Genomic DNA, 26,358 nt, shown 5'->3' with positions numbered 1-26,358 from the left:
ATGGCATGGAAGATGTCTGTGGTGCAGAGATAATGGACTGAATCCACAATGAACATTGTGTGTGCCAAATAGGGAGTAACATCAATTCCAAGGGGACATCAAGTTGGCCAAAAAAAATGGAAAGAGAACTTGTGCCAATTGAATGCAGTTGCCATTTGAAAGATAAGAATAGTTTTATATGTACAAATGCTCATAAGGTTGCTCAATGTTGGTCATGATTTAAAGTTTTCTTTAGAAATGATGTTGTTCTACTTTCAGACCCAGGATAGGACATTGGCTTCCACCGCAAATCTGAGTATATTTGTCTCTGCTCTTTGATTAGGTGGCATTTAGTCATTATCTATGTCAGTTCCAACTGCTTAGTCATGCAAGAGAAGATACACTCACTCACTCTTAGCACATCTCCTACCTATATCACCACTCCAACACCTTGAATAAACACTGAAATGTTGTTGAATCAGGATAATAATAGAGCCTGCAGACACTTATAGTTGCATCCAAGGTAATGTTCTTGATGAAGAGCCATAAGTTCCTTTCCATCTTCCCTAGATCTGTATGATGAATATATTTCCAAGTTTGGTATGATAGATGATGTATTGAGAATTTTAAAGGTAATATATTTTTCTGTTTCTTAAATCTGTGCTCTTCAGATTTTTTTTTTTAGATAGTAAATCGTCCAAAGTATATATATATATATATCTGGTTATAGAGTCACTTTGATTCATTGTAAAATCCTACTGCTGTAACTCTATCACATCGTGGTGGCTTCCAGCTTCACTTCTTATTATTTCTGTAACACCCTTTACACTACCTGGCCCTCCTGTATATCACTAAGCACCCATTTCCCCTGTATTTTCATTTTTTTTTAGTTAACAAATGCATCAACCTTTTATTTCTGTTCACATTTCATCCCTTAATATGCAAATTTTATCTTGATCATGTATTTTGAAATTGAAATCCTTGAGATAAATCATGTGATCGTTCTGTGTTAGCTTGGATTCATGCTTGATTGCGTAAACTAAATTTACTAATCAGCGTTTTAAGCCTATTCACATTAGTGTGGTTTCTAAACTGATCCAAATTTGTTTGATTTGGGGTGTTAACGTGGATTGGATCTCCCTATTTTCCTGCTCATTTCTTATTACTTGAATCGTATTTCCTGTTAAACATATTTCTGCAATACTGAAGTTGCAATCGCTTCTGTCATACTGCGTTGATTGATTAGATTGGAGTTGCTGAAATCTTGTATGTATGCTTGAAAAAAATCAACTATGACATAGTCTTTGTTGTCATTCATTTCTAGTGTCAACTAGACTCGTCCAACACCTTGTTCCATTTCTACACCTCACGTATGATTATGTTTCTGCAATACATTTCCAATTCCCACCCTTTATGCTAGCATGTTGTTATTTTTATGGCTCTATGATCTTTGTTTTACATATTCTTTCATTTACTTATCCCTGTATTTTGACTTATTTCTGTATCATCGGGTTTTCATCCTTCTAATACTGTTACTCCATCATTCTGGATTGGAAACTCCATGCCGGTGAAGGAATCAGACAAGGTAATGCTGCTTCAGGCAATAATCCCTTGCCTGAGAGAGATTTTTTTTTTTATTTTGTTTTTCTGTTTTTGTATTTTGCCAATTCTCAAAATCCAAAATAGAAGTTGTCTTCGATGTAATGAATATTTGTACATATGGAAATACCTATGGAGTTGAATTGTTTATCCCCTCTCTTGACTGCATATCGGAATAGGAGATTTGTCCAAGTGTGATGCTAGATCTCAATGACATCAAGTAATATTAAATAAGCTTGTTGTTTGCTGGTGACAAGCCTGTGTAGAGTTCAGCACATGAGTAAAGGTTTGTGTCTGCTGACTCAATCCTTTCACTATGAGCTTTCAACTGACATAAGGCTGGTGACAGATCTCTGGGAATTTTAGCTCATGAGAAAAGGCCTATGATGCTGGTTCGATCTTTTCATCATGAGCTCTCAAGCGACGTGGGGCTGGTGACAGACCCGTGGGGAGTTCAACTTGTGGGCAGAAGATGACGTCGCCGATTTGCGACCTTTCCTGTAATAACTTTCAGCACAGATAGTGTTACACACCTAGGGTATTAATTCCCCAGCCATTCCCCCTATTACCCAGCATCTCACGAGATGCTAACACCTCCTGGGCACTCAAATAGCATTTCACCTGTATCAACAGCAGCCCAGGGGCTGCTGTTATCCCATTAGCATTAACCATAGCCTATGGTCTATGATCACACCATTATCATCTTCTTGCAACCTAGCCCACTGCCCTCACACTGGCAACCCATCTGCCGCCTTTCTGCTATATCCATTCCTCATAATACCTATGGTGGCTTCTTATGATTGCCTAGCACAGCAACCCAACAATTGTTATGGCTTCCTCACTCCCATTACCTGTAAAATCATTCCTCATATTACATTTATTACAGTACCATGTTCCTCTTATCCCATTTTTTTTGTTCATATGCTTTATCATATCATGTACATATCTAAGCATTGCATTACTTAGATGCATCATAACATTCTAGTACATAGTAGATATACTAAATATCTTACTTAAATGCATGTGCATTGTCTCATCAGTATGAATCCCCCTACTTTAAGTATATTATCCATACACTGCCTTGGGTAAATTCATGTGTATTCTCCATTTTAGTATAAACACCACCCTTAGGTAGAGGTATATGTACTCATTCACTAATTTAGGTCTGACCATATGCATGCTGGTTCTTAAAACATAGAATTTTCCATTTTCTTTCATATTTTGCATTTTGCTTCATAATAACTCTGTTTTACAGGAATATGTGAAAAGCTTGAATTGTTTTCCCTTAGATTAGAAATTTTTGATATTTCCAATTTCAATATTGTAATAAGCTAGATATTAATAAAAGCTTTCCATTTCCAACTTTAGATTAGAATGTATGAGCATACATATCTTCTAGAATTACTTGCTTCATATCATTTTCTCCTTTATTTCAAAAATTCACGAATGGAAATATGAATGGCACGAGCATCATTCTAATAAAAGGTGATTAAATCCTAAGTTGATGATTTGCATCAATGGCCATAGTCAGGGTGCTAACAAAACTTATGGTTTTCATCTTTTATGGAATAACACTGGATCCACACTAGATCTCCTTCAAAAGTCATCATATTTTCAAATACTTTCTTCCTTTATCAGAGTTTAATTTAAAATTAGTCCAAAATATATATCAATGGCCATAGTTAGGATATATTGAGAGTTACTTTCATTTTAAACTCTATAAAGGCAACAAAAAATGTGTTTTATTCTTCACTTGAATTTATGTATGATTATTATATAATACATCTTATGACCATAGTCAGAGATGTATTATATTTTCAATCTTATTTTAATTCATTTAAAGAATGAGATATGAATTTTCTAGAACCAAATTTCAAATTCTTTCATTCATTTCATCATTTAGGATAAAACTATATCATATTTCCAAAATTCTTTTCCAAGATCAAGTGATTTTGAGATATATTTTTCAAATATCTTCTTCACCTCTCAGATCAATCTTCAATTCTCACTTGTAAATTCAAAATCTCCTTCCTATGCTCAAATTCTATCTTACTTCGAAAATTCAAAACTTCAATTTCAAAGTCCAATTTGACTTTGAAATTTCAGATTCATTTTATATTCAAAGATTCAAATTCGAAGTTTTATTTGACTTTGAAAACTCAAATTCATTTCTATATTCAAAATTCAAAACCAAATTCAAAGTTGAATTAAAAAAAATCAGATTCACTTCCATTTTCAGGATTCGATTTTAAATTCAATTCAATATTCTAGATTGAATTTCAAAGTTCAATTCAATTTTAAAATTCCAAATTCATTTCCAGATTCAAAGTTCAAATTCAATTTAATTTCAAAGTTCAATTCAACTTTGAAATTTCCAGGTCCAACACCTGATTTCGAAATTTAAATTTCATTCTCTATCCTTCTCTCCGAGTTCAAAAAATTGATATAGGATCCAATTTCAAATTTTATCTGGATTTCCAAAACCCTATTCTATTCTCAAAACCCATCTAGATGCCCGAGGCCTAGACCCATCTTCAAATCTCATCTAGATTTCCAAAATCCAGATCCATCTTCTAATTCCATATTTGACTCTGAATTCAACTTTATCTTGGATTCCAGACTTCGGATCCAATCCCCTTTAGGATTCTAGGTTCAACTCCATTTTGGATTCTAGACTTTGGATCCCACTCTATCTAGGACCCTAGATTTTAGATCCAATTCTACTTTTTCAAATCCCATCTTGGATTCTAGATCCAATTTCATCTTAGATTCCAGATTTCGGATCCAATTTCATCATGGATTCCAGATTTCACACCCAATTCTTAAATCCAAATTCCATTCTGATTTCAAACTTCAAATCCAGAATTCAATTCCATTTCAAACTCCATCTCCACTTTGGAATCCAGATCACAAATTCAAAATCCATTTCGACTTTTTGAAACTTCATTTTCTCTATCTCAACTTCAAAAATTCTCCTTTTCCTTCATTCTTTTCAAATCAAGATTTATTTTCCCAACTCTGATTATTTCAAAAACTTAGAACTTCAAATACCTTCTCAGATCTATCACAAGTTCTAAAGTTAGATTCAACTTTCAAAAGTCATTTCTTCACTCCATTATCACATTTATTTCAGAATCACTGAAGAAATCTCAAAATTTCTAAAAAAAGTTTTCTCAAAATCATACATTTCTGCATTTACATTACACAAGCATGATTTTCTGTGCATTTTAGACTTAGAATAAATTCTTAGATAACATTAAGGCAAAGAAAAGAGGCATAAATTCGATCCTTGGTTCGATTACCCCTGGTAAAGGCGCCAGGAACGGTCGAATCTCGTACCGACGAGCGGATCCCATCTTCCAATTTTCCCGCAAATATTTCAAAACGGAGGTGAGTAATCTTCTAAATCTTTTCAAAATTAAGGTCAAGTGGGACCTTCGCAAAAGAGTTCCTCTCTCTTTTCTTTCTTTTCTCTTCTCTCTTCTTTTCTGTCTTTTATTTTCTCCTTCAAAAAGAAAAATAGAGGTTAGAAAGGAAAAAGAGAAAGGAAGAGAAGGAAACCAAGATGGCAAAATTTTTGCAATGATCGTAGGGGTGTACGGAGGAATATCTTGGGACCCATGATAATTCATATGCCAATGTTATCCATGATGATTTTATAATAAAATAACATATAAAAAAGATAAATAACATATAAAAAAGATAGATATGCATTTGACAAAAATGTCCTCCCGTAAGATAGATATACGTTTGACAAAAATGTTCTACCATAAATAGCTTTGCACATTTCTGTGAGTCGAGATCTGCCTTGATTTTTATCTTATGTTACAACACATTATCGCCTTCTCGTTCCTGCCTTGTGTTACAAAACATTCCTGGGTTCATTCCTACCTCGTGAAGATAACTATAAATCAATCGGCTGGTTTAATCATTGGTGGGCGTCATAGGGGGATTTGTCAGCCATCTTTTTTTACAGTATTCTCTTTTTCTTCTTTTTCGTTATGCAGAATGAAAAAAAACAATGACACACAAACATTCCAACAAATGCCATTAAGGCATCGTGAGTACATTTCCATGTCATCATGCTATTGTTGAAGAATGCATGTCGTTGTGAGTGCCATTAAGGTGTTGTTTTGTTATTGCAGGTGGATGTTGGCTTTTCAACAGTTGAAAAATTAAAGATATTTGTAAGACATTGGGATCTGTTGACAAGAATGCTTGGTTACAGATGTGATGAAGGGCCTCTACCCCATCCAGTATCGTTCATTCACTCAGTATATGCAATGTAACATAAATTGCGGTTGTAGTAACATACTACCGATTTGTGAGATATTGTTTTGTTTGTTAATATCGATTTGTAAGCTATTATGCTGAATTGTCGTATCAATTTGTAATATATTATGCGATATATATATTGATTTGTAAGATATTATGTATTTTCTAGTGTTGATTTGTAAGATATTTATAGTATGATTTTAAAACGTGTGCACAAAATTTATATTGTTGCGCACTTGCGGTGGTGATTTGTGTATTCAAATCGCTGCTTATTTAGTGATTTCTATTGAAATTGCTTCACAGCGTCGTAGATATAATTAAATCGCTATCACGTGAATCACTATCGTCAACACACATATACAATAAATTGTTTCTTTTATTGGCATGGTAAATAACAACTCGATGCATAGTATAAGCAAATAACAAATCGTTATTGCTTTTATACTATGATTTATTCAATCATTTCTTTGACTTGCTTAACTAATCGGTATCTGTTGTTATATGCATCTTGAATAAATCATAGTAAATGTATGCACTGGCTAACACAAATTGATATCTTGCTTATGACAGTGGTGAGCTTATCATCTGGTTGCAGTGAAGATGTTGTATCTCAATCATTGAAAAGTTATGGAGAAGTGAACATTTGTACTAATGACACACCTAAAGAAGTGAACATGTGCACTGATGATACACATGATAAGAAGGGTGCAAACATTGGATTCACTCTTGACTTGAATGTTCCAACAGAAGAAATGCAATTCGATAATGAGGTAGACGATCATGGCAGTAAACTTGACTTTGTTTTCGTAGAAGGAATACAGTTTAATAATGAGGAAGCTGCATACAAATTTTATAATGATTATGCCTTAAAACTTGGCTTCAGTGTTAGAAGGTATTCTTGGTTAAAAAATGCACAGGGTGTCGTGGTGAGAAAGACATGTTTGTTCTAAGGAAGGTTGGAAGAAGTCAAGTGGAAAGCCAACAAGGAGCAAGCCAAATTCAAAATGTGGTTGTCCAGTGAGAATGGTGTTAAGAAGACTTCTGAATGGAAAATATATAGTTTGCACTTTAATCAATGATCATAACCATGAATTAACAACTTTATTTATTAATCCTATGTTAAGGTCACATAGTAAAGTAACTGAAGTGCATACTGCAATTGTTGAAATAATTGACAGCGTCGGCATTGCATCAAGAAAAACATACAATTTATGCATGCGCATAGATGGTGGTCGCGAGAATGTGCCATTCACACCTATGGATCTAAGAAACCACTTGAGAAGGAAGAGGATAGATAACAAGGAGAATGGAGAAATATGTTCTTTGGTTGATTATTTACAGAAGAAATCAAGCAATGACCCTGGTTTCTTTAGTGCAATGCAACTGGATGAAGATGGATATGATGTGAATATGTTTTGGGCAGATTCAAAGTCAAAAGTAGATTATGAATGCTTCAATAATGTGTTTGTTTTTTATACGACAGTGAAGATTAATACTGAACAATGGCCATTTGCGCAGTTTGTCAGAGTGAACCATCACTCACAGAGTTGCATATTAGGCGACGCTTTTGTATATGACCAGACCAAGAGAACCTTTGAGTGATTGTTCAAAGTATTTACACAAGCAATGAATGAGAAGCACCCTGGAGCTGTACTTATAGATGATGATCAAGTAATTACGACTGTAGTGTCTCATGTATGGCTAGATGCACATCATCGCCTATGTTTATAGCATATCTTTCAAAATACAACAAAGAACATAGGACATATTTAATCAGAAGACATGATTTGATAAAAAGTTTATAAGGTGTGTACTTGAAAGCGAAGACGAGGTCACCTTTATGTCTGATTCAGAGGAAATGATTCAGATGTACGACTTTGAAGACTGTGTTTGGTTATAAAATTTATATGCTGACAAAGAGAAGTATGAATTGGCATATGGAAGACAATACTTTTGTGCAGTAATGATAAACACACAAAGAACTGAATCTATGCATGACACACTAAAAAAACCTTGTATTCATGTTTAATAATGTTTCGCTTCATGAAACAATATAAATTATTTGTAGACGGTCTTAGACAGAATGTGCTTGAACAAAATGTGAAATACTTCAACACATGCCCTATAACTTTGGGTATAAAAATATTGATGCGACCTGCAGATCTGTATACACTAACTGTATTTGAATAGATTAAGAAGAAGGTTATACAGGTCATGAATTGCAACATATAAGGACATATGCAAACCGAGAATATGCACAAATATTATATTGTATGGGAGGGCAAAGAGCATCCAAAAAGGCAAGAAGCACATGTTACGTATAATGTTGACAATGAAACAATTGAATGTACGTGCAAAATATATGAATTCAAAGGTATTTTATGTCATCATGCATTAAAGGCACTTAATTAAGAAAAGATACAAGAAATACCTGAGTCATATTTAATATGAAGATAGATGAGATAAGCAAAGATTGAACTGCTAAATACAGATAATGTTTGTCCATCTGATGTTGATGAGAAGTGCCACAACCTCCCGTTACCAACAACCTAAGAAAAGTGTCAAGGGAGTTACTTGAAAATGTGTAGTTAATTCACCATCAGTTCATTGCAGCTCATGAAGACCAGTCTAAGAAAATGAGAGCTAACAACGAAGGTAAAAATCATACTTTTCCTGACTCACATGAGAAGTTGCACCGAAACGTAAACATCATCTTCAACAAGTCAGGAGTTAATATTGTAGATTGTGATGAAAAATTTTACCTAGAGAAGGGTACCAAAAGGAAACCTGCCTCTGATCGCAGTCGTCGAAGGACAAATGGTGCACTAGAATTGGTTGGTAAGAAAATGTCTAAGAAACAACTAACCCCTAAGCAAAAACAACCAAACCCTTTGCATGAACAAGTATGCAATACATTATATTGCTTTTCATGTAAATTGCATTACGTGCAGCTTATCAATATCTAACTTGTGTAATTTCCAACATGCAGCAATACACTACAGACGTGCACTATAATGTTAGAACCTTCAATTCTCCTGACCAGTTTGAGTGGAATGATGGCATCCATTTTATAAGTCTTTTGGTATATAATCAATGTTGAAAGATGTTGTATTTTTTATTAAACTTAATATAGTGTCTTATATTGTTCTGTTTCATAACAGACTCAGTTTAATTTAAAAGTGAGCAATGGAACACAGAAATCATGTGTGAATTCTTTAGCTACATAATTCTGTAAATGAATTGTATTAAAAGTTAAAATCATTGTCTCAACTAGCCTTCACATATACAAATCGTTGTATATATATATTGTATTTTAATCGTTGTGCAAAAAGTTGTTCTATGAATAAACTGTATTAAAAGTAAAAATCGTTGTCTCATCTAGCCTTCACATATATAAATCATTATACATATATTGTAGTTGAATGATTACACAAAAAGTTATTATGTAAATAAACTATAGTACAAGTAAAAATCATTGTCTCATCTAGCCTTCACATATACAAATCATTATACATATACTGTAGTTGAATCATTATGCAAAAAGTTGTTCTGTGAATAAACTGTATTAAAAGTAAAAATCGTTGTCTCATCTAGCCTTCACATATACAAATCATTGTATATATACTATATTTGAATCATTACACAAATCGTTGTTCTGTGAATAAACTGTATTAAAAGTAAAAATCATTGTCTCAGCTAGCCTTCACATATACAAATCGTTGTACATATACTATATTTGAATCGTTGTGCAAAAAGTTTTATAAATAAACTGTATTAAAAGTAAAAAATATTGTTTCGTCTAGCCTTTACATATACAAATCATTGTACATATAATGTAGTTGAATCATTGTGCAAAAAGTTGTTATGTGAATAAACTGTATTAAAAGTAAAAATTATTGTTTCATCTAGCCTTCATATATACAAATTGTTGTACATATACTATATTTGAATCATCATATCATATAGTGTCCTATAGCGATTTACACAATGACGTCTATGTCGGAGACAACAATTTGCCTTTGCTACAAATAACAATCTAACTTATTGACGTGTTTAGCAAAAGCGATTTATCATGTACCCCATCGACGCGATTTACAACCACATTAATTTACATAGTGTCCTATGTTAAATGATGGAAAACACAAAAACTTTTCATTCTTCTTGATATCAACATTTATTAGTATTTATTAGCATTCCTCTTGAAATCGGGGTAATTATTGAATTTTTATTTCAACCCAGAGAGATTTATATAATTTGTATACAGTCTTACAAAATTTGTATACAAACTTATAAATTTTTTATACATAGTCTACAAAATCTGTTACAAGTCTCTTTACATCATATTACTCATGGGGGGCTCGCGTCGTTCATTGCCTTCTAGGTATTCTTGCTGTTTGAGTTTTTTTCTCTTTTGCAATTAGAAACTCTATCAATTTTTTGCATAGTTATGTGCAGAATCCAGATATATCATCCTGCAACAAAAATATAATGTGAGACCAATATAGAAATTGAGTCCCCAATAGTGTAGGATAATAAAACATGTTTAAGTGTACAACATACAACGTCGAAATCAGGTTCTTGTCCATTGTATATTGCTTCAATATACTTCATTATAAATATTCCACAATCGACGCCATTATTTTGTAAAGGAGCATCGAGTGCACAGTGAAACCTCCACGCGCCAATGTCAACACCCAAGACGTCTTTGATTAATACCACCTGTGGTTAATGCAGAAGCAAGTAAATTTCGGCCTACTATACAAGATATGATACACTTATAGATAGAAACTTACCAAATGCATAATGTCACGTTCTATACCAGTGTGAAAGTCCAATGAGTTGTAGCACCATAGTTGTTGTTTTCGTAAATTCATCACGTATAAGACCTAATGATCAAACAATCGCTATAATATAAGAATCAACATCTGTAAATCGATGATAAAATATCTTACAAATCGATATAAAAATTTCTATTGATAGCTTAGAAATCGATATTAAGAATCAGCATACAAATCGATATTAAGAATCAAAACAATATCTTAAATCGATATAATATCTTACAAATCGATAGTAGAAATTGTGTTAGGACTGTTATGCCTCACAAACCTTGGACAACGGGTTTCTTCACTTACCTTTTCACTTGACCAAAAGTCTCCGCAGTGATCATCGTTACCTCAGCATTGTAGTCCATCTTAAAATCCAGTGGCGTATGGCAGTCGACAAACAAAACTCTATTGAACGAAATAGTGATAATAGTAAGGCTAAAACACGAAGCAACAAGAGTAAATAAAAAATGAAAATAAACATATAAGAGAACTGATATGCCATGAAATAAGGGTTGACGACGTGTCTAGTATTGGTTGTTGCGTTGCTTTGAATATACATGACAAAATTGTATATAGTCTGTTTATAAAAAATATGCACATGTTAATATAAATACTTATGGCATATATAAATGAATAACTAATAGTGGTTTCATACATACAAAATTACTAATAGTGTTTTCTTCTACAAATAAATCTTGCAACCGGTTGATGTTCTCTTGGAGCTCTTTGCTGAGTTTTTGGGCACATTTTTTTGTGGATGTTCTACTGACATTAGCAGAATATTCAATAAATGAACTGTTGCATTATATTGCAATCTCTTTCTATAGTACACAAAACAAATCGAATATACGATCGGTCACGTTTATAAAATATATGCCTGATTCACTGTCACTGGCCATGTAGTTGTCGTCGTCTCCTTTATCGCCATTGATACCCCTTTTACGATAAAACAGGTTATATGTTTCATCCCCAAACACGTCATTTATAAAGAAAACATCAGTTTGTCTATTCCTTACTCATGAAACAAAGCGAAGCAACACCCTCCTGAACTTGTGCGGCGTATCACTCATTTATAAAGGAAACGTCGTTTCACATCCCACTTATTTTCAAAAATCACACACAAAGTATACAATAAACAAATAAATTACATTACGCATAAACTAAAAAATGTCATTTCATTTGCAAATCGCTATAGAAAATAGAATATCGAGATAAGATCTTCAAAATACAAATCGTTTCATGGCCAATTGTAATTAATACTCATATTGTTTGTAAATGAATGTTGTTGTAAATCACGCCGATTTATATTTATGAAGTTACCGCGATAACGTTATATCTTTGTTTATCTTTGTGAACGATATCGATATGTAATATCACAATTTACTCATATCGATTTGCAATTGTTACTAAAATATTATTTTAGTATAAAACTTAAAACGGTATCAAGTTGTAAATCGATTTATATTTATGAAGTTACCTCGATTTGTACTTTACTAAGTCTAAACATCATATTAATTTGTTTATTATTTTTCTTTTTTGCCTTTTATGAATCAGTCATTGTGTAAATCATGATAGGACATATCATTCACATAAACAAAGCTTGTAAAGGCAAATCGCGAAAGGATAAATCATTTCCGCTTTATGTTCGTGGTTGTACAAATACCACGATAGGTCAAACGAATTTGGTGGGATGGGATGTATTCGATTGAGAGGATGAGTTTAGGTGGAGGAATGATTAGATTGGGTTGGTTGTGACACCCATTTAGCTTTCATCAAATCCAAACCCAATCTAAACTATTATATATATAGATACACATTTACATATATATATTTTAATTAAATTTATTTGGGTTTCAAATGAACCCAAATTCTATTTATTTAAGTAGGATTCATTTGAAATTTAGATAGATCCAAAACATATTATATTCTAGTGAAATTCATAGTATATTAAAAAGATTCATTTAGATCATAAGTGAATTCAAATCTTGTTTTCTTAAATAGGATCTATTTGGGTCTCAAATTGAATTCAAATCTAAACAAATTAATTTTACCTTTATGCTATCCATTTAGGTCTCAAATAGATACAAAAGCTTTATTTAATTATTGGAATCCAATTGGATCTTTAAATGGATCCAAATGTTAATTTACATAATGAGATCTAATTGAGTCTTCAAGTAGATTCAATATCTTATTTTCTTAGTAAGATCCAATTTGGTCTCTATTACATTAGAGGAGATCTATTTGGGTCTCAAATTGATCCAAATCTCTTATAGGTTCGGTCTAAACCCTGATCTGAGTCTAAACTCTTTCTATATCCATTTGGGTCGACCCAAATACTCTGCAAAGATCTCATAATTTTTTCAATTAGACATTAAACAACTTGAATAAATGTTAAAATATTATCGATAATGAATTTGCTAATTAGTCAACCAATAAGTTTTCAGAAAAAAAGCTTCTAATGAATTAACTATAATAATTCACAAAATTGTCTTTTTAATTCATTTCAAAATTCTAAAAAATTTATGGACTTTATACAAATTTTATCTCTTATGCGAACTTTCTTTTCAAATATCTAAATATGTGAATTTGTATTGTTTAGGTACTTTACTAAGTCTAAACATCGTGTTGATTTGTTTATTGTTTTTCTTTTCTATCTTTTATGAATCAGTCATTGTGTAAATTGTGATAAGACATATCATTCACATAGACAAAGCTCATAAAAGCAAATCGTGATAGGACAAATCATTTTCGCTTTATGTCTGTGGCTGAACAAATCATGATAAAACACTTTCTCTATAAAAAACAAATTGTGATATGTTATAGAAAGAACTATATATTTATAGAATGTTACGTTACAAAAAAGAATTATAACTGCTTGCAAGCTAATCAGTATCAAGCAAATCACGATAGCACAAATCATTTCTAACTTGTACTTTAAAGTCATCAAGTGACATGCCAACTTATGCTTTCAGATCTAGGTAGCTTGTATTAATCCAAGATAGTTGTGAGATATAGATGTTGCAACAAATATCACGATTTACGCAATGATGTATATGTCCGCCACAACGATTTGTCTTTGTTACTAAAATATTGTTATAGCATAAAACTTAAATTGATGGAGTTGTAAGTCGATTTGTATTTATCAAGTTACCTTGATTTGTACTTTACCAATAAACATCGTGGTGTATTTGTCATGAAGTATGTCAAAGTAGATGAAATAGATATATCCTCGGTTATCAGCATCACCTCCCGTCTATCATGTATAGGTAGACAGAACAAAGAAGAAGAAAAAAGAAAAAGTTGAAGAAAAAAAAGAATGACATAAGAAGACGAATAAAGAAGAAGAAGAAGAAGAAAGAAGAAGAAGAAGAGGTACACATATGTAAAACCTTAATCTATCTAAAACCCTAATATAGATCTGTGTAAAACCTTATTCTATGTAAAACCCGACCCGACCCGTTGTCCAGGTCTAAAACCCTAATCTATTTAACCTCCCTTCCTCTTTTCTGTGGCAACGCAACTTCTTCTTCTTTTTTCTCCTCCGCTTTCATCTTTTTTTCTTCTTCCTTGTACTTTTTTCTTCTTCTTTGTTTTTCTGTGTTCCTTCTACATGTGCTTGATAGATGGGGTTTGATGCTGATAACTTAGTTATTTCATACTGTGAGAAAAGATCTGGATAATCTTCGATAATGATTATGGTGGTTATCTTCTGTGTATACATCGATATATTCATGACACATACGATTGTGACGTATTTATCATGAAGTATATCAAAGTTTATGCAAAATATAATGACCATAATCATCCTTAATCATTGCCACCATACTGAAGTAAGCATATATATTTTGCATGATAGATAGAGGGTGATGTTGATGACCATCTATTTGATCTATTCATATTGTCAGATCCTCCATCGTTCATAAACCATCATTCGCAGTTGAAAAAATATTTTCCTAATCTTTGATATACTTCATGACAAATATGCTACAGTTGTGCGGTTCCATCTTCTATGTTTGTAGAAACATATTGATGATGATGGGATCCCATACATTCTGCAACTTCATCTTCTTTGCCTGGATTGCATTCGAAGCATATCACTATTTGGATGTGAGGGTGATGTTGTTGATGATGTCTATTTTCTTTAATGATGATGGTCATGTATTGTATCTAAGCCAAACCATTGGTCATGATGTATTGTAACTAAATACTCATATTTTTTGTAAATGAATATGGTTGTAAATCACGTCGATTTGTAGTTATAAAGTTACTTCGATAACGATATGTCTTTGTTTGTCATTGTGAACAAAATCAATTTGTATTTATGAATCTACCTCAATTTGTATCATTGAAGTTTCCTCGATTTGTACTTTACTAAGTCTAAACATCATGTCAATTTGTTTATTATTTTTCCTTTCTGTCTTTTATGAATCAGTCATTGTATAAATCACGATAAGACATATCATTCACATAGACAAAGCTCGTAAATGCAAATCGTGATAGGACAAATCATTTTCGCTTTATGTTCGTGGCTGTATAAATCGTGATAGAACACTTCCTCTATAAAAAACAAATTGCGATCTCTTATAGAAAGAATTATATAATTATAGAATGTTACGTTACAATAAATAATTATAACTAGTTGCAAGCCAATCGGTATCAAGCAAATCGCGGTAGCACATAGCCTTCATACATATAAATCGTTTCATTCTTTTATCAATCATTGTGTAAATCGCGATAGGAAGACAACTCGTAAAAGCAAATCATAATTTTTACAGTACACAACGCTAAACGCTTCTTCAATTTTTATTTATGAAGGTTGAACATTACAACGATTTGTTCAGTGGCACTTGTGTGTTATACTTATTAAAAAAAGAATTATACAATTATAGAATGTCATGTTACAAAAAATAATTATAAAATTATAACAAAGAATTATATAATTACAATAAATAATTATTGGGATACAAAAATCACATAATGTTTATTCAGTGGCACTTGACTACTCAAATGGACTATGACATACAAATCATCTCTTTTTTTTTCTTGGTGAACTCTCTTTCCTTCGTGGCCTCTTGGTTCCCTCGATATTATTAAAATTACTGGTAATCATCTCTACCATTATACCATATTGTGATCGCATTTGTTTCCCCAAATTTTGTACCTGCTTCTGTAACTCCTTATTCTCCCTCTCTAACTTTGTGGTAGAGACTACCTTCTTCTTTGTGAGTTGTGTTGGCTCCTCATCGTGTATTGTAACTGAGAGAATCATAGTTGTAGTCGGAGGAACACGATTGACGTTATTTCTATGCTGTGAGACGACATGTTGAGGGACAGTAGAGACCTTACTTTCACGTTGCTTCTTCTCAATCTCCATATTTTGATGCACGGGTTCTCAATATTTTTTTAAAATAGTTGGGGTCATATTGTCATTCTTTATAATCATATGTTATGGCACAAACACCTCCTTTGTTCTAGCTACCCAATTGTTTCCTGAATCGTTTGTGCCAATTCACGTTCCTGACCCCACCACTATTCATCTTTCTTGTCACTACCACAAGCTGCTTTGGGGCGATTGTCCCAAGCCAGCTTATAGGAGAACTCGACTACCATGCTATAACTCAGCTTCAGATTTGCTAAACAGCCAAATATCATAGCCAGACAGTCTCACAGCCTCAACAACAACCTCTTGGTCCTCGTCCTCCCCATCTCCATACGATCTCCACACAACCTGTATATTAGAGATTGTAGTTTAGGTATAGACATAATTATTCATGCTAATGAATGCTAAATATTAAAACAATTTATAATAATGAGTGCTAAATATATTATAATGATTGTTACTAATGGGTGCTTTGTATTAAAATGATTTACACTAATGAATGCTAAATATTACAATAATTTATAATAATAAATGCTAAATGCTAAAGCGTTAACGCTTTGTACTAATGAAGACAAAATCCTGCAATAATCATTACTTAAGAATGATAAACATTATAACAATTTATACTAATGAATGCTAAATGCTAATACAAAAACGATTTGTACTAACGAAGACAAAATCTTGCAGCGATGATTACTTAAGAATACTAAACATTACAACGATTTACACTAATGAAAGTTAAATGCTAAAGCAATCACGATTTATACTAAGGAATACAAAATCATGCAACGATCATTACTTAAGAATGTTAAACATTAGAATAGTTTATACTAATGAATGCTAAATGTTAATGCGATAACGATTTATACTCACGAAGACAAAATCCTACAACGATGATTACTTAAGAATGCTAAACATTTCAACGATTTATACTAATGAATGATAAATGCTAAAACGATTGTAAACGATTTTAAATCATTTACCTAATTTAATTGCAGACCATCTAAAATGAATTTAGCATTATCCTCCTTGATATTTATTGTAGCCCACTGGTCAATCATGGGAAAATCATAAATAGCAAGGCCACACTAAGGATGCAAGGCGACAATATGCTTCCATGTTCAGGCCTACAAAAATAATATATTAGTAAGACTATAACCTTCAACAATTTTAGTCTATAACTAGTAAATATGTAATAGACAATTACCTAGACAAATGGCCAAAACCCTCCGACGATCTTTGTACCCTTACTCGCATGGTAAAGTTGACTATACAAGTGTGCGAGCATAACAGCACCCTATGCATAGTTGTTGACTTCATCTAAGTCTTTCAAGAACTGCAGCCACAAGTAACTTAACCTCAAACCAAACAAATTTGAAAATAAAGTAAATTTAAAAAAATAAAGAAGGAAGTCGTGCAACTCTTGGTCAGCTCTTTCAGATGCACATGTAGCGAACTAGCCTTCCCATTTATTACGGAAAGAAGAAACTTTCATCGATGTGAAATTGCTTCCACCAAAAATACATTGACCTCAGTCCTCCATTGACATTCTTAGAAGGGCTATGCACTTGTCTCTTATATTATAGTTTGAATCCTGTGCTAGAACACCACTTCCATGACACTTAAGACCCGTAATTCGTGTCACATCTTCTAGGGTTATGGTGATCTCAAAATGATCAAACTAGAATGTGTTGGTCTTATAATTCTACTTATTGACCAGATGGGTCATGGTGTTCCAACACGTTTCAAAATAATGCTGGTCCAGAAGGCTGCCGAAGTGCATATTTTGTAATCGGTCCTTCTAATATTCACTTAGTTGTTCATACAATGACAGAACTATAGGCCACTGACACCACCCTTTCAACTTTTCATCTGGTGATCTACTTCTCTTCTGACCTCCTTGTAACACAAAATAGTATATTATTTATATCAAATCACAATTAGTCTCATTTGTACTTCTATACGTCATTGTACACAATAATCACTGTATATAATAACCGTTGTACACTCGCTATCACTGTAATCATATACACAATAATCGATATCAAAGTAATCGCTATACGTACTAATAACTATTACGATAATCGCTATACATAAGTCATAGTACTCGCTATACATAGTAATCGCTATCATAGTAATCACTATATATAGTAATCGTTATCACAGTAATCACTATACATAGTAATCGTTGTCACAATAATCGCTATACATAATAATATATATCACAGTCAATCATTACATAATCGCTATATATACTAATAGCTATTACGGTAATCGCTGTACATAGGTCACAGTAATCGCTATACATAGTAATCGTTATCACAGTAATCACTATACATAGTAATTGTTATCAGAGTAATCATTATACATAGTAATCACTATACATAATAATACCTATCATACTAAATCGTGACAGACAAGAGCAATTTACGTACCTTGGTCACACTTTTCTCCTCTTCATCATCTCTCTCCCTTTCTTCTGCCTTTCCTGTTGCTCCATCATTCGCTCATCCTTTGTCTTTCTTGTTCCCCATTCATTCTCTCCTCCTCCTCTACCTTTTTTGTTGCTTCTTCGTCTGTTGCCTCCCTCATCTACTTTTCTACTTCTTCCTTCCTTTGCTCCTTCGTCTCCCTTTTCTGCTTTTCTACTTATTCCTTTCTTTTCCTTCTCTTCCTCCTCCTACTTTTTCCTTTCTCTTCATACTCCTGCTTCTTTCTTTTCCTTTCCTTATCTTCCTCGTCCTCCTTCTCCTTCATTTGCCTTTTCTTCTCTTTCTTGTTCTCTTTCTCCTTCCTTTGCCTTTCCTTTTCTTTTCGTACTTCTTTTCCTTTCTTTGTCTTTCCTTTTATTCCTTCTCATTTTTCTTCTTCAATTGTCTTTTCTTCTCTTCCTCTTTCTCCTTATTCTTTCTTTGCCTTTTTCTCTCCTTCTCCTCCTCCTCTTTCTTCTTCTTCTTCAATTGCCTTTCCTTCTCTTCCTCTTTCTCCTTATTCTTCGTTTGTCTTTCCCTCTCCTCCTCATCCTCCTTCTTTATTTACCTTTTCTTCCTTTGTTTTTCATTTTTCTCCACCTTCTTCCTTTGCTTTTCTTTCTTTTCATCATCCTTCTTCTTCTTTAGTTCTTCCTTATCCTTCTTCCTTTGCTCTTCATCTTCAATATCTGATGGATCAGGCTTCACATTATAAAATTTCAACGCTTTGTCCCTATTTTTATCATTCTTAATCTTCATTATATTTTGGTACATTTCATAATGCTCATATATATCAGACTAGCAGATAATTTCTCCAGTAGTCATCCGCTCGAACGGTGAGAACTTTCTTGTTTTACGAATTTTAGTCATTGCTAACTTGCACAACATATAAATTTAACTGCATCATTATATGTTACAACTGCCTCCCCAAGTATATATTATTACAAATTATCACATTCATTATATAATCGCCAATATTACAAATCGTCATAATATTTAGCTTCATAAGTAAACATCGTTGTAAGATTTAGCAAACTTAAATACAAATCGAGGTAACTTCATAAATGCACATTGCTACTGCATCAAACGTATAAATCGTTGTTGCTTCAAACACACAAATCGCTATTGATTTAAATATATGAATTGTTCATACTTCAAATGTACAAATCGTTGTAACGTTTGAGCTTCATAAGTAAACATCGTTGTACGATTTAGCAAACTTAATTACAAATCGTGGTAACTTTATAAATCATAAATACACATCACTACTGCTTCAAATGTATAAATTGTTGTTGCATCGAACATACAAATCACTACTGCATTAAATGTATCAATCATTGATGCATTCAAACATACAAATTGTTGTAGAAATTTAGCCTTCATAAGTACATATCGTTGTAATGTTTGCTATATATCATTGTAAGGTGAATATGTACAAATCGATTTGTTTCAGTATGAAAATATGTGTTATTTAGCATAAATAGTACAACCAGTTGTAAGATTTAGCATTCAAATTTATAAATCAATTTGTTTACGTAACAAAACCTTACACGAAACTCACCAAAACGATTGGAGTTTTGGTAATCCGATAGTAAAGGAGAAACACCTAGAAGGTAGATATAGTCGATAATGGCAACAATGTTTCCACTGCACAGACGACGACAAAGGGTGCTCCAACGGCAACAGACGATGGCAAATGTTGCTCCGACGACAACAGACGACGAAAAATGGTGCTTTGGTGGCAACAGACGATGGCAAATGGTGTGCCGTCAAAGGGAGTTTCTGTTACAGCAGATGATGCATCATCAAAGGCGACAACATAGTAGTTTACTGCTTAGGGCAAAAACAGAACGTTTGAACTTTGAAGAGTTAAAGATCATCCTTTCTTTTCTTGATGGAGGATATTTTTGTCATTTTCTCGAACGGTCGTTTCATGGCGAAAATGGTGAGAAAGGGTACTTAAGTCTTTGCAACTGCACCAGACTCTGATGCCAAGTGATGTCGACATACACAGGGATACGAGCCCCATGCGCTTATATATGTGGCATTCATTCGGGCCCCGAACATGCACTTGCATCTAGGGGGGGTGGAACATATAACCTGCTCTGCCAAGTTGGGGTTAAGCAAGACCCCTACCAGATTTTTCATTACAGTGTCAATTGAGTGTTGCAACTATAAAAAAAACCTTCCTGGATGGGAGTCAATCAGGGGGATGATCCTTCCATTCTTTTTGAATTCCTCCCTTATCCGCATAAGCTAGATTTTTCACAAAATGATTTGACTGTATACTTGGTTTCCTTACAGGTATTTTGTCCAAGCTATACACAAAACGTTTGACAACTTCAGGGATCTCATTTCCTTGGGATCTTTCACCCAGGAATTTTTCCAGACCGTTAACAAAATCAGGTCTCCCTGATTCCAAAATCACACTTGAGTCTGGTGTAATAAGAGCAAAAATCCCAGGCTAACCAGTCCATTCTCTGTCCGACAGTAAGCCATTCTTAGAGTGACAGCCTTCATGACGAAAGTGATCGGTAGTGTGCCTGGAGGAGTTCCGACCCACCCCACCAATCGTATCTGAGTTTGAGTCCGGTTGAGTTTAGTGGGAATTGAGTAGGCTGGATCCAATTCCTAACAGATTCTGTGAGGTTCAATTAGGGGCAAAAGGAAGAAAACGAGATGGAGTGCATGGGGTAGGTTAGGTTATTATTAGCGGTGGGGTCCATTTCTACTGGGTCCGGGTGGAAGGGTTTAAAAGGATGTGATTAGATCTACTCACATTCTTAAATGGCATGCTCATCTATGGTGGCGCCACACAAGGTGCATGATTATTGCCATTTGGATTGGGCAAGAAAGTCTGATCCCCTGCCTATCACCCAAACCTGACCCACATAACAGGCCAAATATGAAACCAAGATCCAAAATCACCCAGTAGGGGCATATGGGTTTGGCCATGGTCTCTGTTAGGATCTTGTCCATGGGTTCTATGCTCCCAACTCATTGAAATCTTAATCTAGCTTATTAATACTAAATAACTAAACTTAAATTAAGATCCGACTAACCCAGATACAATACGGGTCCAGTGATCCATTAATTTTCCTCCATTCACAAATGTAGATTTAGCTCCAAATTTGGATTTAGCCACTTATTTAAAAAATTAAGCTGGATAAGCTAGGAACCTTGCACTGTATTGGGACTAGATCTTATCTTTTTTCTTTTTATGATAGGCAAGCTGGGGTTAGGCAGACCGCCACTAGTTATACAACGGTTTCATTGGGTTTTGAACTTGCGACGGAGAGGGATTTAAGATGCCAAAGGAATAAAAAGGGACCAACTATTTCGAACAACTATATGTTTCCTTAGGGTGTGTTTGATTACCACATATCTTCATGGAGTTCACGAGGCATGAGGATCAATGTGTGAGGCCCACGCCTTGCAATCACTGAGAACCTCATTTTAGGCCAAACACCCCCCGGCCCACAAATCCACAGATTTTAAGTCCGATGGTTTGTGGTTGAACTAGAGATCCTAGAGTCTCTAATCAAAATCCCTCTGATCTTAGATCCGGGGGATTCAAACGCACCCTTAGGAAATCACTTGGGCTACAACTTACCACATCCTCTCTTGATCATGTTTGCTGCTAAAAATATCTCTCCGGTGCCTCCAAACCTTCTCTACATGTGCTATTCTCAATTGGTTGTGTTAATCTTTGATTTTTCATTTCTCTGTTAAGCACCTCTCCGAACAACACCTTGTGAGCAAGTTTCCTACACGGTGGATACATGGCTCCAGAGTATGCGATGGATGAGTTGTTTTATAGCTTTGGTATTCTGCTCTTAGAAATTGCCAGTGGCCAAACAAACAGTGGATTTTCATCATTCTCTCTCTCTCTAGATCTCTCAAAGTGGCTAATGAAATTGACTCGCTGACCTGGACTCTATGGCGCAATGGAACAGAGTCGGAAGATAATAGATCCGATGCTTGGAGAGACAATACCAACAAGTCAAATAATGAGATGCATCCATATCACCTTACTATGTGTTCAAGAGAACCCAGCAAATAGACCCACAATCTCAAACCATTATACACATTCTCTGGCCCTTCCAACTCCCACACGTTCATCTCCAGATGGACGAGCTTTGTCCCGTTTGCTCCAGGAGGAGAGCTTGTCATGCCGTGTACCACTCAAAACAACGTTGTCTCTTATGTTCATCCGTCCATCCTAAAGATGAACGGCAGCCAAGGCACGTTGTACACCAAGGTAAGTAAATGCATATTGGCTCTGTACCAAAAACGTTTCTCCCTCTTCATTTGGATAAAACCTCTCTCTCTCTCTCTCTCTCTCAATGGCTTCTTTCACCGTTCTCAGAGATTCAACCCATCTCTTCAATTCCCCAAAATCTCTTCCTCTTCTCCCTCGGCCACCATCTCTCTCCTTTCCTTCTTCCCTCTTCCTAAACCCCACCAAAACCCTTCGAACTCCTCTGCATCATACACGCCGCCCATCGACCTCCCACGTACCTATCAAATCGGAAGTCAGATCCCGGCCGCCGGAAAATACCTCCAGCGACCTGCCACCCTCCTCGAAGGAGGAAGCCATCGAGCAGGCGAGGCGCTCCCTCTCTGCCGCCCTCTCCAAGCCCCTCAACAACCCCCGACTCAACGGAAAACTCAAGAAGCAGCGGCAGCCCAGGCTCCGAGTCGAGATCCCCGTCAGTGACGACTCTCCGGAATCCCTCACCTCGCTCGTCGCCGGCATCTTCGACGGACTCCCCCTGAAACGCAAGGGCTCCCCAGCTCGGATTCTCATCCTCTGGTCCGATACTGTCCTGAAGAAAGAAGCAAATCGGACCTTCCAATCCGATACGATTCAGAACGAGGTGCTCGATTCGGTGGGAGGTGTGGCGTGGGGAGACGTGGCTGTGGTGGTGGCTCCCGAAGCAACTCGGTTTAAGAAAATCGAGACGTTGTGTCTCGGTTTCGATCCCAAACCGGTCGTGATGGTGAACCCCAAGTGGGCGTTCGAGGAGGAGGGCCAGTTTGGCCAGGTTGGTGGGTTCGTGTCGTCGTTTGAGGTGGTCTACTCGTTCATGGGGTTGGAGGTGAAAGGGGTGTTGAGCAGGAGGAAGGGGATGGTTTTCCGGTACGCCAAGGATGGTATTCCGGCAGGTGCCGGGTGGGAGGTGCTGGTGGAGGAGGAAGGTGGTGGTGGGGAGATGAGGGTGGTGTCTAGGTTCAAGAAGAGGCCCAGTGTGGGCGAGGTTGAGACGGTTCTGTACAACTTGATTGCAGCCAACTCACCGGTCACCAAGTCAGTCAAGTTTGTGAAAGACATGGTTTCTCGTGCCACTGGGTTCATGCGCAAGAGTTAGCAGAGGGTTCTTGTTGAGTCCTTTTTATCACTTCCAGGAATTTCCTGAATTTGTGGATTTTCTGATGTTCTCAGCTTTCTGTTAGGAAATTCAATCAAAGAAGCAAGAAACTGTTTGGTGGCAATTCTACTGCATGTCCTATGTCACCAAAGCATTGGAATTTGGAAGATGGTTCTGGGTTTTGGGGTGGCATAAGTGGTGTCAAAGCTATCCCACTTCACAAAGCAATCCAAGAGTGTCAACAAAAATGGGTCTAGGTGTTGTTGGTTGATATTGTTGTACAGTGGACTGCTGTATTGTATCCCACCATTTCCCACTTCAAGAGGAATTTTCATGATTGTCATACTTCTTCTGATTGATGTCATCAAGTGTAATGTACCCTCAGTTTCAGGTTGTTCTTTACATGATCAGGGTTGGCATGTGATAAGGCTCGTCATATGCCATATGACCTGATATGTGTTCTACTGGGTCATGGATAACTCAGTAAGGCCTTTCAATTGTCATAGCCTAACAGAATTCTTTTCAAATAATCATCTTTAACCTGACCTTCTCTTACGAAAGATTTTAGTAGAGTTAGTAAATATTCTTCAAGACAAGGCATGATTTTGTAAGAGATTGAAACCAGCAGATGGGATTAAGTCAGATCTTAAGAAATTCTTTAGCCAAGAATGCTGAGCCTAATTTATCTTACAAACTACTATCCTATTCATAATTCTCATTCACGTCAATTTCTTGTTAACGTAAGCATTGGTAAATCTACATTAAAAAAATTAAAGAAAATTATAAACAAAAATAACAAGTCCATGTTATGTTAAAATCACAATAAAATCATCGTAGACTAAAAGTAGGGAGCACATTGTACATGTCATTTGTCACGGTTTTATCCAGATTTTCACATTTAGTGAAATTTATATTATCACTCTTATTTGCATTTATGACTGTTGGCGTGGATGTCTGTCTACGTAGTATCAATGAGCCAAAACTCATAGGACAAGCTGCTCGACTCAATTTGACACCGTAGAAGTGTTTTATATAGTTTGTTTAGTGAGGATGGACCCTTGAATAGCCAAACTCTGATGTGTGAACTGATTGTTTTAGCAATTCAAAAATCAAAAGCCATAAATTAGTCATCTTTTAAAAAATACAACTTTTGCCAAAAAAAACAATCAGAAAGTTGTTCCTCAATAAACAAACCATGTACGTCACATATGGGGTGTCAGATTTCCCTGTGCAGGTTACCGTTCTCAATACACACAAGTAAAACTATAATAATCGGAATTAAACCATCAATTGAAATAAATCAAAGTATCATTCTCATTTAACCAGAGTTTACAAGTTCAATAAAATAATCAAAATATAAAAATAAATCAAGTCCTCTCAGAAATCTAAAGAAAATGTAACTCTCTTAGTACCATCATATGCCTCTCGTTGTCACCAGCCAGCTTATAGGAAACACCCTATAATATAAACATGAAAAGAATACAAACACATAAAATATACATATTTTCAAAACAGTTAATTTATAGTATTACATTAACGTGACATATAAACCTAACAAAAATCATGATTACAACAATGATAATCATAATTCTTAACTCCAAGTAAGACATATGCATCCACATCATTAGTAATCAAGATCATAACAAGACAAAGTCATATATGCCAATATATGTATGAACACAAAACCATGCATGTTATGCATAAACATTTACGTCAATATTAGTTAAAACACATAAATACTTGTAAACCTCATCTAATGCATTATTACACTGTTACTCTTTCTCTGTTCTATAAAGGTACACTTCCAAAAACTTAACTAAAAACTCGATAATAAGATGAAGTGTTTATTATGCGATGTATTTTTAATTTCTCGATTGATTCGAAGAGTCTAAAAAATACTCACTAGAGCGATTCGTCACTAAGAGAAACTCACAGTGGTTAAGCGAAATCAATTTTTACTCTATAGAATTTGATCGTACGTGCACAATGGTCCAATGACAAAGTAACCTTTCAAGTGGCCTAAAAAATCCAAAGACTCAAAAGAATTTGACATTTGAATAGTTGATTTGATAGCCCTTGAAACGTAGATCATCATGATGGTCTTAGATTTAATCATACGTACACAAATTAATCAAAAAAATAATTGATGCCAAAAAATGCTGATTTTTTACTTGCAATTAAGAATGAACTTTGACCAACTATAGAACACTCAAATCATAACCAATTTGAGTTTACAGATTATCGATTTCAATGCCCTTGAGATGAGGAACATCAAAGTCAACTCCAATTTAATAAGTGAGTCATCGATCAACTGAAATTTCTACTGAAAAAATAATGGCGTTGTTCGGAGTGTCCTACCTTATGGGTCCAATATATTTGAGATTGAATCAAACAACCAAATCAAGTCGGGTCCAAACTTTTTAATTACGAGTCCAGACCCAAAATCTAATCCGAAC

General features: G+C 34.8%; 2 protein-coding genes across 2 annotated transcripts in view; one reads left to right on the top strand and one right to left on the bottom strand.

Moving 5' to 3' along the window:
- The window catches only part of LOC149834742 (pentatricopeptide repeat-containing protein At5g08510-like), a 31,268-nt gene extending 15,215 nt beyond the window's left edge, over positions 1 to 16,053 (bottom strand). Inside the window, exon 1 of the mRNA XM_090009445.1 lies at positions 15,841 to 16,053. Within this exon, the coding sequence (XP_089865571.1) occupies positions 15,841 to 16,053 (213 nt within the window). The remainder of the gene's footprint in view (positions 1 to 15,840) is intronic.
- Positions 16,054 to 22,858: 6,805 nt separating this feature from the next.
- Positions 22,859 to 24,304, top strand: LOC149834741 (plant/protein (DUF1995)). The gene has a single exon (XM_090010284.1). It carries the CDS (start codon positions 22,877 to 22,879, stop codon positions 23,900 to 23,902), a length of 1,026 nt encoding a protein of 341 aa, XP_089866410.1. The 5' UTR covers positions 22,859 to 22,876; the 3' UTR covers positions 23,903 to 24,304.
- The last annotated feature ends 2,054 nt before the right edge of the window (positions 24,305 to 26,358 follow it).

The sequence above is a fragment of the Nuphar pumila genome, chromosome 6 (genome assembly GCF_984573655.1).
Source record: "Nuphar pumila chromosome 6, dmNupPumi1.hap1.1, whole genome shotgun sequence".
Taxonomy (NCBI): Eukaryota; Viridiplantae; Streptophyta; class Magnoliopsida; order Nymphaeales; family Nymphaeaceae; genus Nuphar; species Nuphar pumila.
Note: the sequence above shows the minus strand (reverse complement) of the source record. Positions and strands in the feature narration are given on the sequence as shown.